This window comes from Paroedura picta, chromosome 4 (assembly GCF_049243985.1).
Source record: "Paroedura picta isolate Pp20150507F chromosome 4, Ppicta_v3.0, whole genome shotgun sequence".
NCBI lineage: Eukaryota > Metazoa > Chordata > Lepidosauria > Squamata > Gekkonidae > Paroedura > Paroedura picta.
In genome coordinates, this window is record NC_135372.1 from 93736716 (window position 1) to 93755741 (window position 19026).

General features: G+C 43.6%; 1 protein-coding gene across 2 annotated transcripts; it reads left to right on the top strand.

Moving 5' to 3' along the window:
• The first annotated feature begins 7534 nt into the window (after nt 1-7534).
• On the top strand, nt 7535-17706 carry LHFPL5 (LHFPL tetraspan subfamily member 5). Of its 2 annotated transcripts, XM_077334306.1 has the most exons (3): nt 7535-8785; nt 15785-16021; nt 16964-17706. In XM_077334306.1, exons 1-3 carry the CDS (start codon nt 8374-8376, stop codon nt 16975-16977), a joined length of 663 nt encoding a protein of 220 aa, XP_077190421.1. In that variant the 5' UTR covers nt 7535-8373; the 3' UTR covers nt 16978-17706. The 2 variants fall into 2 exon arrangements, with proteins under 2 accessions (XP_077190421.1, XP_077190420.1); XM_077334305.1 differs by having other exon boundaries at nt 15785-17706.
• The last annotated feature ends 1320 nt before the right edge of the window (nt 17707-19026 follow it).

A 19026-nucleotide genomic window follows, 5' to 3' on the forward strand; every position in this document is an offset into this window, starting at 1 on the left:
TACTCTGACTGTAAAAATTTTTATCTTGATATCTAGCCTATATCGTTGTACTTGTAGTTTAAACCCATTACTGCATGTCCTCTCCTCTGCAGCCAATGGGAACAGCATCCTGCCCTCCTCCAAATGACAACCTTTCAAATACTTAAAGAGGGCTATCATGTCCCCTCTCAACCTCCTTTTCTCCAGGCTGAACATTCCCAAGTCTCTCAACCTATCTTCATAGGGCTTGGTCCCTTGGCCCCAGATCATCCTCGTCGCTCTCCTCTGTACCCTTTCAATTTTATCTATGTCCTTCTTGAAGTGAGGCCTCCAGGACTGCACACAGTACTCCAGGTGTGGTCTGACCAGTGCCATATACAATGGGACTATGACATCTGGTGATTTTGATGTGATGCCCCTATTGATACAGCCCAAAATGGCATTTGCCATTTTTACCGCTGCATCACACTGCCTGCTCATGTTTAGCTTACAATCCACAAGTACCCCAAAGTCTCGTTCACTCACAGTGTTACCTAGAAGCGTATCCCCCATCCAGCAGGCATGCTTTTCATTTTTATGACCCAGATGCAGAACTTTACACATCTTTATTAAATTGCATCTTGTTCTCATTTGCCCATTTTTTAAAAATATACCTTTTATAACTTTGGTAGAAAAATCTGCTGGCTGCAGAATATCAAGCAGTATGAAGGGAAGGGAGAGCTATTGCAAATCAAGGATTGTTCTAGCTTCCATGTGCTGTCTCCAGCATAGATCTATGCAGGCTCGCTCAGCTTCTCCAGTCTCTAGGAATTCAGGTACAGCATCCTACCATGTTCCAATCCAATATGTCACATTTCATGATCACACCATGTAACTTGCTCAAGAAGATGCATGTTTGTCTGCATGCTTCCCATTTATTTTGGCTCTATAGAAGATTACTTTCAGCTTTTAAATCTTGTGTGTGTCCATACAAAAGAAATGAGTCTTTTATTCTGTTGTTTAAGCTCATTACATCCTGGAAAGAGTTAGAGGATTTATTCAGAGTGTACTACAAGCTGTCCGTTTCTATCTTCTGGAGATGGAGGGCTTATACCTCCAGATGCAAGGCTTTCTTAGTTTTAAGTAAAAACAACAGAGTGTACTGGAGGATTTAGAATCTTTCCGTATTATTTCATGGTGCCTCCATCCAACAAGCCTAGCAGAATGGTCAACTTCATGAAAAATGGGCTGAGTATAGCAACAGGTACTAAAGAACCTGTTGATGCAGGTGAAGGAGGAGAGTGCAAAAGTTGGCTTGAAACTCAACATCAAGAAAACAAAGATCATGGCATCCGGCCCTCTCAATTCATGGCAAATAGATGGGGAAGAAATAGAGATAGTGACAGATTTAATTTTCCTGGGCTCCAAGATCACTGCAGATGGGGACTGCAGCAAAGAGATTAAAAGACGCTTGCTCCTGGGGAGGAAAGCTATGGCAAATCTAGACAGCATCCTAAAAAGCAGAGACATCACCCTGCCAACAAAAGTGCGTTTAGTCAAGGCTATGGTCTTCCCAGTTGCAATGTATGGCTGCGAAAGTTGGACCATAAGGAAGGCCGAGCGTCAAAGAATTGAGGCTTTTGAACTCTGGTGCTGGAGAAGACTCTTGCGAGTCCCTTGGACTGCAAGGCGAACAAACCGGTCAGTCCTAGATCAACCCTGACTGCTCTTTAGAAGGCCAGATCCTGAAGATGAAACTCAAATACTTTGGCCACCTCATGAGAAGGAAGGACTCCCTGGAGAAGAGCCTAATGCTGGGAGCGATCGAGGGCAAAAGAAGAAGGGGACGACAGAGAATGAGGTGGCTGGATGGAGTCACTGAAGCAGTAGGTGCAAACTTAAATGGACTCCGGGGAATGGTAGAGGACAGGAAGGCCTGGAGGATCATTGTCCATGGGGTCGCGATGGGTCAGACACGACTTCGCACATAACAACAACATAGCAACAGGTGCTGCTTTCTTGCCCTTTCCCAGAGGTGTTATGCATCCAGCCAGAGATAGGAGATGATCTTGAGCCAATAACAGGTGCAGCCTGTTAGAAGTTTCTCAGGAGATAAATGTATCCAGGACTTATTTGGAGTACAAGGCCAGATGCAAATAGCCAATGAGAGGACTCACTGGCTGAACACTCCTTGCAGCTGATGAGTTATTATGCAGATACTCTGTGTTGTTCCCACAGGCAGGAGAGGAGTTTGACAGCTCATTGGTAGTGTCTTGGTGCTGACTTCCAGCAGTGCTTTTAAATGGGGTGGAAGTGCTCAGATTCTCTGATATTCAAGTCCAGGGCTCTCTCCACAAGAAACAGCAGGGATAAACATGTTTTTATTTGATTAATTTATTGATTAAAACTCCCAATATAGCCTAGCCAATGCCATTTTAGAAACTATCCAGCTCACTTGCTGAGAAGTCATGAAACAAGTAATGGTTCTCAAGCCCTGATTAGAGGCCTGATAAAAAAACGAGACTGAACATATCCCTTCCCCCCCCCCCCAATAAAACCATTACCTTTGTGGGATATCTTGTGGACCAAGTAATGGTTCTCAAGCCCTGATTAGAGGCCTGATTTTTTTTTAAAAATGAGACTGAACATATCCCCCCCCCCCCCCCCGCAAACAAAAATAAAACATTATGTGGTAGGTATTACCTGCCAATCAAATCCACCGTTCCTGCCAGGGATTTGCAATAAGGTTTTCATTGTCTGTTAGTTTCAAAACTTAAGTTTTGATCCCATGAATATATTTTGCTAACTGCCCACTGATGCAGGAGACTCTTCTGCTGCTAGAAGGTACCTTGTAATGGAATAAAGTGACATAATTCCCATAATTAGGAAATAAGGGAGGTGACTAAAGTAGATAATGAATGTTATTATATTGTGAAACTAGCCTCACATTCACTGAGTAGAACAAAGTTTGAGTCCAGTGGCACCTTTAAGACCAAGTTTTATTCAAGATATAAGCTTTTGTGTACAAGCACACGTCTTCAGATATAACAAAACAGAATTTCCTCAGCCATACATAGAGGGGTGTGTGTGGGAGGAAGACTGCCAGGAAGGTTTAGCTAGAGATCAGATGCAACCAGACTGGGAAATTATAGCTGAGATAGGACTGAGGCAGTTATCATCATCTTGCAAAAGGTCATCAATCAGGATACAAATGCAAGAGTTAATGAATTGACTGGGTAAACATGTGCTTAAGTCATGCTGTAGAAATGAGATTCCTAGGCATCTTAAAGGACTGAGCACTGGAATAGTTGTCTTGGGCTCAGTTCTGAGTGGGTCTCAATACAGGGGTTGTTATACCAACTGGGAACAGCGTTTACTATGCTAGTAAGGTCAGCATCACTACAGTTAAAAATTGTGACATTTGATTTCAAAAGAGAGAACTTTGAAGGGTCATACACCTAGACCAGTGGTTCCCAACCTTTTTATCACCGGGGACCACTCAATGCTTGACAATTTTACTGAGGCCCAGTGGGGGGGGGGTAGTTTACTCCTCTACTCTCAACCACTGCCCTAACGCTCTCTGATCACTATGGTAATGTTCAAATATTTCTTCAAAATAAGATACAGACACACCACAACAATGAACATAAGGAACATTTTATTTTCATGGAAATTTTAACTCATGACAATGACAAATCGATGGGAACCCTGAGCTTGTTTCTCTGCAACGAGATAGTCCCATCTGGGAGTGATGGGAGACAATGACACCCGAAGTGTGTTGTAAAGGGCCGGGGGGGGGGGAGAAGGCGTCCTTCGCGGCCCACCTCCAATTAGTCGATGGACCACATGTGGTCCGCTGCCCACAGGTTGGGGATCACTAACCTAGAGGATGCTTGGAAACTATTAAAACCATTCAAATTGAAACCCCAATAGAATGCATTCCACAGGTTAGGAAAGGCACGTTTTTGTGGTCAGCCATTCAGTTGTGTCCAACTGTTGGTGATCCCATGGCACAGCTGTCACCATTATTCCTGATCCCCCACCACCTCCCTCAGCCATGCAGTGTTCTGGCGGGCATCCACCCTGGTCATGTCCAGCCACTGTGCTCTTTGTCGGTCTGGTTTCTTTTTTCCACTGACCAGTCCTAGCATAATTGCTTTCTCCATGGAGTTGGATCGCATGATATGGCCAAAGTAAGTGAGCTAGAGTTTTGTGATTTTGCCTACCACTGATAGAGCAGACTTTATGCGCTGTAGTATTTCCTTGTTTGTGACTTTTGCTGTCCATGGAACCTGCAGATGCCTTCTCCAACACCAGAGTTCAAATGAATCAATTCTTCTCTTGACTGACATCCAGCTTTCACAGCCAAACGGCTACTGGAAATACGATAGATCTAACTAATCTACAATTGGTAGTCAGGCATATGTCCTTGCTTTTGTTCATTTCAAGCTTATCATTGCTGAGCAACCCAGATTTGACATTTTATTTTCATGCTGCAATCACCACTCACATCAATTTGTGATGCTAAAAAAATCCTTGAATCCATTCAATCTCTTCACCATCAATTGTTATTGTGACAAGTCTATTTTTTGCAGTGGTCCTTATTTTTGTCTTTTTAGTATTTAAGGCCAAATTTCTTACTTGCTTCATTGACCTTTGTAAGCAGCTGTTCTAGGCCTTCCTTAATTTCTGGCAGGAGGGTCTTGTCATCAGCATACCTAAGATAATTTAACATTCCTTCCTCCAGTCTTAATTATAGTGTTTGATTCTTTGAGTTCAATCTCTTTCATAATGATTTCAGCATACAAGTTAAACTTGGAAGGGGGAAAGACTACAACCTTGGCACACTAATTTCTGTATTTTGAACCAGTCAGTATCATGAAATGGTGTATGTACAATGGCTTCTTGGTTTGCATACAATGACTGCATCAGTTTGATCAAATGCACTGGCACCCCCAAATTTTGCAGGGCTTCCCACAATTTGTTGTGATCCACACAATCAAAAGCTTTCTTGTAGTCAATAAGGCAGATGTAGACATCCTTCTGATATTCCTGTGAGTTTTCCAAAATCCAGCTCAGGTTTGCTATGTGATCGCTAGTGCTATGTCCCTGTCGAAAGCCAGCTTGAACATCTGGTAATTCTTTTTCAATGGTTGTCACTATGTGTTGTTTTTTAGTAGGATCTTACTAGCTTGAGAAATGAGGGCTATTGTACGGTAATTGGAACAGTTTTTTGAATCATCCTTTTTTGCTAATGGGATGAACACACATCAGTTCCACTCCTCTGGCCATTTATTAGTTCCCCAGATTTCTGGCATGAAGCTGTAATGGTTTTGATTGGTACACATCTCAGCAGTTCCATGGATATGATATCAATGCCTGGGGCCTTGTTATTTGGCAATTGGCTCAAGGCTCATTCAACTTCCTCCTCAAGAATGGTCGTCTCAAGTTCTTTTTCTATTTTTCGTTTTGAAGATAGTAAACTGCAGGGGTAAAAAAGGCATATGCCATTTTGGCCTGTATCAACAGGGGCATCACATCAAAATCACAAGATGTCATAGTCCCATTGTATACGGCACTGGTCAGACCACACCTGGAGTACTGTGTGCTGTTCTGGAGGCCTCACTTCAAGAAGGACATAGATAAAATTGAAAGGGTACAGAGGAGAGCGACGAGGATGATCTGGGGCCAAGGGACCAAGCCCTATGAAGATAGGTTGAGGGACTTGGGAATATTCAGCCTGGAGAAAAGGAGGTTGAGAGGGGACATGATAGCCCTCTTTAAATATTTGAAAGGTTGTTACTTGAAGGAGGGCAGGATGCTGTTTCCTTCAGCTACAGAGGAAAGGACACACAGTAATGGGTTTAAACTACAAGTACAACAATATAGGCTAGATATCAGGAAAAAAAATTTCACAGTCACAGTAGTTCAGTAGTGGAATAGGCTGCCTAAGGAGGTGGTGAGCTCCCCTTCACTGGCAGTCTTCAAGCAAAGGTTGGATACACACTTTTCTTGGATGCTTTAGGCTGATCCTGCATTGAGCAGGGGGTTGGACTAGATGGCCTGTATGGCTCCTTCCATTTCTATGATTCTATGATTCTATGAACTTCCATTCTGCATACATATAGTTCTTCTGGGTATTCCTACCATCAGTTCTTGATGCTCTGTTGGTCAGTTAGTTCCTTCCCTTGTTTATCTTTGATAATGCTTTTGCAGGCAGTAGTATGTGTCAAAAGAATCTAGGAGTCTTAATAGACCATTCATTGAACATGAGTCAGCAGTGTGACTCGGTGACTAAAATGGCAAATGGGATTTTGGGCTGTACCATGTCCAGATCACTTTGCTTCAGTTCAGCCTCACTTGGAATACTGTGCTCAGTTTTGGGCACCACAGTTGAAGAGGGATGTAGACAAACTGGAGTGTGTCCAGAGGAGGGCAACAAAGATGGTGAGGGGTTTGGAGACCAAGACGTATGAAAAAAGGTTGGGGGAGCTTGGTCTGTTTAGCCTGGAAAGGAGACAACTTATAACCATCAAGTGTTTAAAGGCTGCTATGTAGTAGAGGACAGAGCAAAGTTGTTCTCTTTTGCCCCAGAGGGATGGACCAGTACTAATAGGATGAAATTAATTTAAAAGAAATTCCGTCTAAACATCCGGAAGAAGTTCTTGACAGAGTGGTTTCTCAGTGGAACAGGCTTCATCGGGAGGTGGTGGGTTCTTCATCTTTGGAAATTTTTAAACAAGAGGCTGGATAGCCATCTGATGAAGAGGCTGATTCTGTGAAGGTACAAGGGGTGGCAGGTTATAGCGGATGAGCAATAGGGTTGTGAGTGTCCTGCATAGATGACCCAGGAGATCCCTTTCAACTCTATGATTCTAAGTAGCAAATGGAATTTCTCTTGTGTCCCTTTTTGTTGTTGTCTAATTGCTTGCATTTCTGATTCCACTAAGCTACACTGCCTATTCTTGCTGCCCTTTGAAAATCTGCATTTAATTTTCTTGTTTCCTCCTTTTTGCCTTTCCCTGCTTGTCTACATTCAGCTATTCCTATAGTTTCATCTCTTTTTCTGGCTTCTTGTGTTGTAGGTGTTTAACTGCTGTTGATTTAATTTCCTGTCACAGTTCATCAGGAATCTTCTCTGTTGCTTTCAATAGTTGATATCAATTTTTCACCCCTACTGCATATGTGAGCGGAATTTTATTTACATAAAACTTCCTTAACCCTGATTTTCTCTTGATGTTGCGGAGTTTTGTTTTGATATTGCCCAGTAACAGTTCATGATCTGAACGGTACTGCCAAGTCTAAAAGAAGACCTACAAGTCAAGGAAGGTATAAAAAGTAGAGGCTTTTTTTTTAAGTGGAAGGTTTGCACCACTGATTTTATAGGAGGAACCATGGGCTCTGGGCAAAAGAAATATAAGTCAATTATTTGGCATGCAAAAAAATTTTTTTGAGGAACAAATTGCTCAAAAAAACCTTTAAAAAATATATCTGGAGAAGGAAACTAGCCAGAGAAGCAGTCAGGCTCCTTTGGATGACAAAGAAATAAAGGGACTGCTAAAGGAACATGAGGTGATAGCAAAGAAACTCAGTGACTTTTTTGCTTCTGTTCACTGTGGAAAGTATGGGACATGGTCTGAAACTAGGGCCGAGAAATGTCACGGCCAAGTTTGCAGATCATTTGCAGATCATTTTTGAGTCTAGGAGCCAAAAATCCTAAATTGGAAATGTTGGATGTTCTTGCAAAATGCTCAGCTGGTCTCCAGTAAGTCCCTGTCCTCGTCGATCCCCCCCCCCCCCAAACAGGGTAGTTTTCGCCTGTCCTTTAACATCCTGCTCAAGGGAAACAGCCCCCCACCTTCTCACGCCTCCTTTTTCTCTCCTCCGTTTAGACTCGGATCTCAGTTTCTCTGCCAGCTGCTGTCCGCAGTTCTGAAACAGAGCATACTGCTGAGGAAGGGACACAGCGAAGAAAGAAATGGCTTTCCCCCAGCGCACCCCTAATGCTGGGGAACGAATGAAGGTCCACAGTGAAGCAGGAGGGGCTACGTCTTGAAATGGAGGAGGAGGAGGAGGCAACTTCACGACAAGCGCCAGGGTCTGGGAGGAGGAGCTGCAGGCTCTGGCAGTCTCTCAAGGAGCAGATCGGAATATAAACTGACCAGCATTCTGGGGAGCCAGCAGATAAACCGGGGGCAGATCTCAGAGCCTGAAGCTGCTTCCTATTAGACTGGATAGATCTGCTAAGCTAAGTGTGGAATACAGAATCCCTACTGCTCTCTACTGTTTGTCCTGCTTCTCCCCCACCCCCGCAGATCAGGGGGGAAAGCAACATTCTGACTCCTGCCTCTGCATTCCTGTTGCTCGTGCTCATCACTGGTTCTGTAAAGGAGGCATCTTGATCTTAGTGACACCATGGCGAAGATGCTCCCAGCACAGGAAGCGGCAAAAATCTACCACACTAACTATGTGAGGAATGCCCGGGCCATGGGGGTCCTGTGGGCACTCTTTACCCTTTGCTTTGCCGTGATGATGATGGTGACTTTCATCCAGCCGTATTGGATTGGAGACAGCATTGATACACCACAGGCTGGCTATTTTGGCCTTTACTCCTATTGCATTGGCAATGCCCTTACAGGAGAGCTCATCTGCAAAGGTAGCCCTCTGGACTTTGGCACCATCCCCTCGAGTGCCTTCAAATCAGCTATGTTCTTTGTGGGTATCTCCACATTCCTTATCATTGGCTGCATCATCTGTTTCAGCATGTTTTTCTTCTGTAATGCAGCCACTGTCTACAAGGTGTGTGCCTGGATGCAGCTGGCAGCAGGTGAGTTGCACAGAGGGAATGTTTGGGAAGGGTTGTGAAGCCTTCTTAAGAACAACACTTGAATTATAATCAACTCAAGCCCAGGGATATCATTCAGGGTGCAATGGAGCTCTTTGAGGTCCCCGACCATGATTGCTTTGGGATTGGACTTATTCTAGTAGGAACAAATGAATGGTTTAGCCCAAGACGGTTATAATTTTACCAGTAGCTAATCCAATTAGAAATTGACAGTAAAAGGCCTAATTAAGAATACTTAGGTTTTCTGCTGAGACTTCCACTAAAGACATCCTAGAAGACAGAGTGTGCTTCTGGTGCTGCAAAATAAGTTCCTATGTATCCAAGTTTTAAAACCCTGGTCTGAGGAAGTGAGATCATTTCCTCCGCTGAAAGACAAATATATTTTATGCTAGTGATGATGGACGAGTATAGCTCTTGTAGCATGGTGGAACAGATCCAGATAGCAGGTTTATGCAAGAAGGGCATTCAAATTAGAGCATCCACCATGTAGCAGCTTTCCATGTAGCCTCAGAGATTCTGTTTAAGGTGGTGCTTACATGATTAACCAGAGTGACTGTCTCAGCCCAATCCATAGAGGTGAAATTCTAAGACAAGGCAGACAGCAAGGGGCTTGTGCTGTTTTTATGAGCCCAGGGTCTATCAGTGAGGCCTGTATGCTCGGTAGCAAGATGATACTGAAATCCAAAACAGACACCTGAAGCCCTTTGAAATATTTATGTGCAAGAGAAAGGTTACATTGCCAGCTTTGTTCTGTTTCAGCAGGTGGAAATAATTGCAGCAAAAATGCCAGTGATATATATTGAAAATGTGTGAAAGTGCAGCAAGATTAATTTGGCATATTAAAATAACCAGAAACTGAATAAATCCATAAGGATTAGTCTCCTGTAATACAATTAAACAGAAGTCCAGTAGCACCAACAAAATTATTCTAGCAGATGCTTTCATGAGTCAGGAGTGGTTGGACTTCCCTGTGTATCTCATTAAGTGAGCTCTGACTTATTAAAATGTTGTTTTCCCCATACAAATGATCACATGAACAGTAACAAAATTGTTAGCTCATGCAGGCAGCGAATATTGTTCTATTGAGACACTAAATGACCTGTGAATAACTTGAGATGGACACCAAAGGATGTGAAATTCTATGAGAAACTATGACCTTTCAGCAGGCAGTGGTTTGTTCTATAACAACCTTGTGTAACTAATACCTGGGGAAAAGAAGCTTGTTGCACTACACATAGCAAATATTGCTACAGAAAGTAGATTACTCCAAGTGCCATTTCCTCAAAATTAGTTTCCCACAAGTCAGAGACACCTTGAATAAATATTTCCTTTCCAAGGTACAATAAGCGGAGCACAAGGAACAGCAAACCATACTCTTGAGATCTTCTAATGAATCCCACAGGTACTGCTGAAAATTCTAAAGGTAAAGGTATCCCCTGTGCAAGCACCGAGTCATGTCTGACCCTTGGGGTGACACCCTCTAGCGTTTTCATGGCAGACTCAATATGGGGTGTTTGCCAGTGCCTTCCCCAATCATTACTGTTTACCCCCCAGCAAGCTGGGTACTCATTTTGCCGACCTCAGAAGGATGGAAGGCTGAGTAAACCTTGAGCTGGCTGCTGGGATAGACTCAACCTTGAGCCAGCTGCTCCCAGCCTCATGGGCAGAGGTTTCAGACTGCATTTCTGCTGCCTTACCACTCTGCGCCACAAGAGGCTGAAAATTCTAGATTACCATAAACTAGCAAAATGTCCACATCCAGAACCATGGACAGTAGCACCAAGCTAGACAGTGTTGGGGCTAGGGACACCACTTCCAAAAAATCTTGCTGAAACTTTGTGGAAAGAAATTATTGAGCCACATATATGAATCAGTGTAGCATGATGTTGAAAATGTTGGCCTGGGATCTAGCCTTTCTTTTGTCGAACTTAAAAAAAATACACCCTCTATTTCTCTTTTTGTATTGTATCCTAGAACAGTGGTCCCCAACCGCCGGTCCGGAGACTGGTACCAGTCCGTGGATCAGTCGGTACTGGGCCGTGGCTCCTCCTCATCCTCCTCCCTGGCTGCTGCCTTGGGGGCTGCCCTGCCACTCTGCCGCTGGCTCACCTTTGGTGCTCTCCAGCAGCCACCATGGCTGGGGCTCCCCTTCGGTGTGGCACTGCACAGCTGCTGCTGGCAGCGCCCCCCAGTGGGCAGTGGGAAGTCAGGGGCACCGGCAGGGAAGCAAGCAGAGCAGGGGCTCAGGTGGTGGCGGCGACGTCCCTCGGCAAAAGACTATCCCCACCCCCACAGGCCTCAGTAAAATTGTCAAGCGTTGACCGGTCCCTGGTGATAAAAAGTTGGGGACCACTGTCCTAGAAGACCATTCTTTGGTTAGCTGGATGAATACCTATTACTGCCCTTTGAGAGCCTGGAATACTTGCTACCCAGTGAACCCACTCTGAACTGCTTGTAGCTGGGGTACAGTGGGGGGAATATAGCCAGAGCCACTAGTGACGAAAGGCTTGGGTGACAAGTAATGAAGACTATCATAGAGAAGTACAGATCATCAACTGATTTAATTAAATGAAAATGCTTTAAAGAAATTTTCCCCATGGAGATGAACAAAAACCTACCATTTAAGAACAAAAGCTCTGTACTTAATATGATCCAGAAAAATGTTGGCAGGTGGATCTCTCAGAAAGATGCAAAGGCCTTCTTTGGGGCTGATGACTATCTGTACAGATGGTGAAATCTTTCAAATCTGTTTTACAGGTTAACTCACTTAACACAAGGATAGTCCTGCTTAACCAGAGCTGCTGGAGTTCTGTAGCTGAAGGATGAGGTTCTGATTAAAAAGAAAAAAAAAGAAAAGAAAATACATTTCACTGCAGCTTGGGAGAAGCTTGAATTATGGAGAGGGTGGCTTCCTTACTTTAATACCTTTACATCTGCTGATAATAACAGGAACAATAGCTAAGAACAACTACTTGGTGTAGTGGTTAAGAGTAGTGGCTTCTAATCTGGCAAGGCAGGTTTGATTTCCTGCCTCTCCACATGCACTCAGCTTGGTGATCTTGGGTCAGTCACAGTCCTGATAGTGCTGTTCTCACAGAGCAGTCCTCTCAAAGATTTCTCACCCCACCCTCACAGGCTGTCTGTTGTAGGGAGAGGAAGGGAAAGTGATCGTAATCTGCTTTGAGACTCCTTCCGGTAGTGAAAAGTGGGGTATGAAAGCCAACTCTTCTTCATAAAACAGGTGACAAAGATTAGGTCACATCACTCAGATAAGAAGCATCACACTTTCTGCTCTCTTCAGACTGTGACACTTTGAAAAGACCATTCAGAACAAAAGGCTAATGGAAAGCTATAAGATCATATTGTATCAGACAAGTCTAGGTTACCACAGTTTCTATTTTTTTTGTTTGCATTTATGTACCACCCTTGCAGCTCAGGACAGTTGTGTCCATAAGAAAGGAAGAAGAAGAGTTGGTTTTTATATGCTGCTTTTCCCTACCTGAAGGAGGCTCAAAGTGGCTTACAGTCGCCTTCCCATTCATCTCCCCACAACAGACACCCTGTGAGGTGGGTGAGGCTGAGAGAGCCCTGATATCACTGCCCGGTCAGAACAATTTTATCAGTGCCGTGGCGAGCCCAAGGTCACCCAGCTGGTTGCATGTGGGGGAGCGCAGAATCGAACCCGGCATGCCAGATTAGAAGTCCGCACTCCTAACCACTACACCAAACTGGCTCTCAGAAAGAGGGCTGCAACTTCATGGCAAGCATGAACAATGGCTCTGCAGCAGAGATTAGAAAAAGAAGGTTGGTTCTTATATGCCATTTTTCTCTACCCAAAGGAGTCTCAAAGCAGCTTACATTTGCCTTCCCATTCCTCTCCTCTCCCTACAACAAACACCCTGTGAGGGAGGTGAGGCTGAGAGAGCCCTGATATTACTGCTCAGTCAGAACAGCTTACTGTCACACTGCACCAGCCAACAGTATACCAAAGTAAAATAACTAAATCCAAGAGGCTGTCCTAGAGCATCAGTTGTTGTATATCACCAAAAACGGTGGAGATTACCAGTTTCTGTGATAGATGTCTGATAGCATATCTGTAGTGGTGGGATTATACTATAAGCATTTGGAAGTGACATTCAGAACTGGGTTCCATCTATCTGGTCTTACATTAATATTGATCAGTAACTTTGTTTTCATTTTTGCTTGTTTGAATGTGATCTTTGTTATGAACTTATTCCAATATTTTATGAAACAGATCTGTTGAGTGTTTGCAGCATAGCATAAAATACCATTCCATTGAGATGAACACACCACATAAACATCTCAAAGGAAACAGTATAACGAATAGAAGTTACACCTTAGTCACCTGTCACAATACCTTGTCTGATCCATGGGAGTATCATTTTAGTCACGTTGGCGAATGGCAGCTCAATAGGATACTGTGGCTGATAGCATCAAAGGCCACTGAGAGATCCAGAAGAACCAGAAGGGTCACATTTCCCCTCTCTAGCTCTCAATAGAGGTCATCAACCAAGGTGACCAAAGCAGTCCTTCTTCCAAAGCCCAGCCAGAAGCCAGATTGAAATGAGTCCAGAAAATCAGCTTCTTCCAAGAACCCCTGGAGCTGAGAAGCAACCACCTTGTCCAGCACCTTCTCCAAGGATTGAAGATTGGTCAGCAGTTCTCCAACATATTCATGAGTGGGAAGACAAAGGGCTTGTTAGGTTGTAAGAGGGGTGGGACTGCTAATCTTCAGGTCTCTCCTTAGTTGGCCATTCTTCCTTCATCAAACTAGCTATTGTGACCCCCAATATCTTTCTCCTTCTTGGTCTCACCACATTCAGACCCTATTGGTGTACACCTAACATTGAGATTTTTGTGCCAATGCATATCACCTTACACTTAAAAACATGAAACTCCATTTGCCAGATAGTTGCCCAGGCACCCAGATGGTGGAGATCCTCTTGGATCTCTTCAGACAGCATTAGTTACCATCCCTAATCACTATCACTAAACATAAAGTTGAAGTTGCATGCAGCCAACTCACTCCCTACCTGATTGATCCTGGAGGTGTGCTGCCGATGGGAGATACCACCTTGCCAGTAAGGGCCAATCAGTTCAAATTGCACTCTGTCAATTAGGGCCAAGCAGTACAAATTGCACTCTTCCAATGAGGGCCAATCAGTTCACATTGCATACAGACAACTCAATCCCTTTCCCATTGGCTGTCCCTGGGAGTGTGAAGCCAATAAGGAGAGAACACTCTGCCAAGGATGGCTAATCATGGGGCTTATCTGTCCTCTTTTTCCCCTTTCTGCTACTTACTGGGTGGAAGAGGTGCTGGCATCTCTGAAAGGCCCTGCTACTGGTAAGTTGCTCCATTTCAGCCACTTCCTACCCTTCATCTCCCCCAAGCAAGGGAGGAAAGCTGGATGTTTCCTTTGCCTCTTGTGTTGGTCTCAGGTTTCAGCTCTATGCTGGAAGAAAGCACAGATGGCATGCAAGGGAGGCAGAGATAATCAGAATTTCAAAAACAGAATGCCAAGGGAATGTCTTAAGTGAGTCCAGTGAGTCAAGGATTCCTGGAAGCTATCCAAGGGCATCAGAAGAAGGAGCAGGTCATAGTTGTGTCCACAACCCAGACCTCTGAGCCTCCCCAGGGTCCTGCAGCTGGCCATCACTCTTTGCTTTCCCCCACCCTCCTTCTCCTCAGAGGGGCTAGTGGGATCCAGAAGCCTTCTCCATCCAGCCTGGCCCTTGGGAGATGTTAACAGGCAGACACAGTGACGGTGGAGCACTATTTCATTTGCCAACATCCCCACCACAGAATAACTCTAATATAGGCTCTATGACATGTTCAATCAGTCTTGATCTACGTTTTCCACCCTCCCTCCCATTTCATTACCATCAGTTCCCCAGGGAGACTGGGGAAGATGGGGAGAGGAGGCATACAGGCTATTGTCTCAACAGCTTGGGCCAAATTGTTGGCAGTCATGGTAGGAAAATCCCAAAGCATTGACTGGAACCCATCAGGATCCATAAGCTGCCTGGGGTAGACCATCTGAATGGGCCCAGCACCACTGCAAAGGAAAAAGGACAATGATCTTTCTTTAACTCTCCCACCTCCAGATCACCCTCTCCATCAGAGTGATAGATCTAATCCAGCGTGTGCCCTGCTAAATGTAAGGCCAGTAATTACCTGTGACAGACCCACGGTCATCAAGGTCATGAAACCCTGAGCCACTTCTAATTACTTGGCTTCGATCCTCACATGCCCATGACCCGATCCGCTAACTCAGGAAGAGATTTGGACCTGCAGAGTAGATGGACCACTAGCAACACAGGGGTCCCATCTATCCAGGCTCTTTGGTTCTCTTATTTAAGGGAGGCATGGGCGTTCTAGGCTTAATGCTCAGAAACACAACCCAAAATAAGAACAAGCAGGTAGACTGCACTCCAGAAAAGCAACAAGAGTTATACTGAAGGGAGAAGGCCTTCATTTATACTAGCAACCTCCTCTCTAATGCCAGACACATCTAGGGAAGAGAATGGGTGCTCAGTAGTCAGGGAAAGGCTCTGCCACTGATAGCGTCACACACATTTGTCCAGAGCAAGGTAGGGGCTTACACAAATCCAAGCCATCCCTCCATCAAGCTAACCTGTGGCTCTTAAAGGCAGGGAAGCTGCCCAGGGATGATCACCTCCATGACCAGTTTTTACCCCCAAAGTAATGAGGATGAGGTAGCCTGGTTGCAGCAGATCCTGTCAAAGCTGGCACATGGGCAAAACTTGTCACTTTCTCACTATCTCACCCCTTTGCATTGCTAGGGGCCCTCTTGCAGACCCAGCATTACATTCACAAACCTTTCTGGATAAAGTTGTCTCCCTTTGCCAGGCATTTGGCTCACATGCGACAAGATGCCACACTACAGTGTTAGTCCTATGGTGATGATATAATAATCAAACCACCTTCTTCCGCAGCTACAGGTTTGGCAATAGGTTGCATGCTTTACCCAGATGGCTGGGACTCCCCAGAAGTAAAACGCATGTGTGGTGAGAAGACTGAGAAATACACACTAGGTGTGTGCACAGTGCGTTGGGCATACATCCTTTGCATCATTGGGATCCTCGACGCCCTCATCCTCTCTTTCTTGGCATTTGTGTTAGGCAACCGGCAAGACAATCTCCTTCCATCCGATTTCCAAGTTGATAACAAAGGTAATTCTCATTTGTGCATGAAACCTTCCTTTCTCTGTCCTACCATAAGGTCCAGGTATCAGAGTACTAGACATGGCAGTGAGAACAGCAAGGACTGTGAAAGAGAAGTGGGGCATGATTTCTCATTGCACTGTCAGAAATGCATTACAGTCCAAAACAGCTTTCAGTTCTTATAAATTCTACCTGCCTAGCTTGTTAAGATTAATGTTCATGTAGGATTGGGAGAGATGAAGTCCAAAACAGGTGGTTGAGTTTAGCTTCATTTGTGCAATTCAGCACTGGCCAGACAAGATTTATTGTACAAGTCTTACTCACTGCTCATGGGGTGTTCGCAAGTCTAAGAACTGGGATTGTCACACATCACTGAAAACTATCTACAGTGGAGTACTTCATGTAAGTTTCAAGAACCTGTGATTATGCCAAAAGCTTTCAGGGCTCGATGTATCTCTATATTAGCATGAGGAATGTGACTACTAACCCACATCCTGCCATCCCTTTGGATAGGGACAATGAACTCAAGCCCTAGGCTTCCACAGAATTAAGGGTCAGCCAGTCTGATCAAGCGAAGCACAGTGCCAAAGCATGACTTACTGGCAGGACAAATATTAAATTGAGCTGACTGCTACCGTTAATTGCAAAATGCAAGACACCATAAAGCTAAGTAGACTGCACCTGGCCTCTGCATCTGTAGGAAGCATGGCCAACAGCGCCTTTCATTTTAGAACTGAGAGCTCATGTTGTCTCATTCTTTTTTACTGGATTTTTTACAATTTTATTTCCTACCTCATGTATGTTATATGACATGATTTGTATTCCACAATAGTCAGATGCTTAATAGTAGCTGTTCCGCAAGCAGCAGCCATTTGAGCTGGGGATACCAGGGAGTAATACACCTATTCCTTATTTGCAAAAGTAATAATTTGAATGTGTTTTGTCTCACAGAAGGACTTGAATGAAGATGAAGGCTGCAGTATATGTGTGGCTTCATCTGCCACTTGGTTACACTAAGTATACACACACCAACTTACTTGGGCTTCAAAAGATGGAGTGAAACATGTGGCTGTCAGGCATTATAGCATCGGCATCTATAAACTATTTGATTGTATAAAGACACAAGAATAACAAAGGATCCTGTTTACAAAATCCTCTTGTCCAGAAAGGCCTAGTCCTTTCAATAAGACCATCTCCTTGACTTGGACTTCTGATATGCCAGACAAGAATATATGAGTTGGATGCTATGCTGCACTCTTCCCCAGGACATGGAATCTTACATCTGAGGAAAGCAAACTCCGCTTGAGGAAGTTTCCACCGTCAGCAGCATGGATCCACTGACCCTGGTTCTCTGTGTTTGTGGAATTCTTCGAACTGGAACTCAGCCAGATGTAGATGCAGCACTGGCATGATTGAGGGAAGCTAAATAGGGTGTGCACAAATTGTTATATGTACATACTAATTTCTGTATTCTTTTGGGACCAAATCCATTTGGCTATACATAATTATGACAAACTCAATGCATTGAAATAGATTTAACTATGCAAAATATATAATATCTAGGTTTTTTTGTCAAAATAACTGGGGGGTCTTTAAATTAAAATCTTGATGGTATTTTATGAGCTTCTCCTGTTAACCACAGAAGTATCTATATTTTAGTAGTAGAATGAATCCTAACTTAAAGTACAGAGATATGCTGACTGTTTTTAAATAAAAATTATTACTAAATAGAAAACTTGTTCATGGTGTATTCATGTGTAACACATACACACATACAATATCCTTCAGACCACAGTAATAGATTTTCCTTTGCACAGGAGTCACTGCAAATTAATTTTGAAGCTGCTCATACTTTCAGATTAATGTGCTCTGGATCAGGTTTGAAATACAGACAAGTAAACATAGGGCCATTTTTAACTGATGTTTCCCACAAAGTAGATATTAACAAAACCTGTATTCAAAAATATGCATATACTGTTTTTCTATATCCACTGGTCTATTAGCCAGCCTTAGAAGAACTTTCCTATCCTTCCCTAGCCTACTACCTCCCACCCGTGCCCATTGGCAATTCAGATCACCAGGAACAGGAAAGCCACAGAGCAAAGGTGACTTGCACAGATAAGGCAGCTCTGGAAAAGCTGGCAACAGTATTGGCTCAAATGCCCAGTCAAGTTCAAGAAAAATTATTTACCTCAAATCTGGATACAAACAGGATTTTCTTTAGGGGCAAGAGTCTAGGACAATTCAATACAAGCACCTCCAAGATTTCCCCACTTTTCCAGGCAATTATTGAAGCAAGATGGCAGGTGATATTTCCAAAGGCTTCAAGCGACAGGAGCACACAAAGAATGACAGCAAAAAATAGTTTGTGTGTTCATGAGTATATACAATAACACAACACAATGTATAAATAAAAATTCTAAGTCCTATTTATTGCCCAGTCCTTGGAAGCCAAAGGAGAAATTCTCTATAATGCATGCTGAAGAGGGTTCTGGTATAGCACAGCCTGTTTCATGACTTTCTTCAGCAGCATTAACCAAAAGATTAAGAACAAAAGATATGAATAACCATATCCATACAAACCTATTATTCATAATATATATGCATAAATGGAACTCACCTAGTCAGGGCGCCTGGCTTAAAATGGCCCGTGTGTCTCTACCTTTAAACCTATAACCAAGGTTGGACAATATTTGAGTAATATTCTAGAAACTGTTTTCCCATAAAATATTTACAAAGCAACTGTAGGATGTATTTTTCTGGTACCTACTGGTCCTCTATGTCTAACAAGAAACTGTTGGTAACAGACTGATCCTCTGTGAGCCAGATGCCTTACAATCTCATTAATACACTTAAAGTGATACATACATTTATGTCATCATTTACAAAATTATAAAAATTCCCCCATTTCCCAGGATGGGTTAAAATCATTAGGATATAATGTTGATAACCTGTGGATTAAAAAAAAAAACTTTCTTCCTGCAACAAATGTCCAAGCCCTATGAAGATAGGTT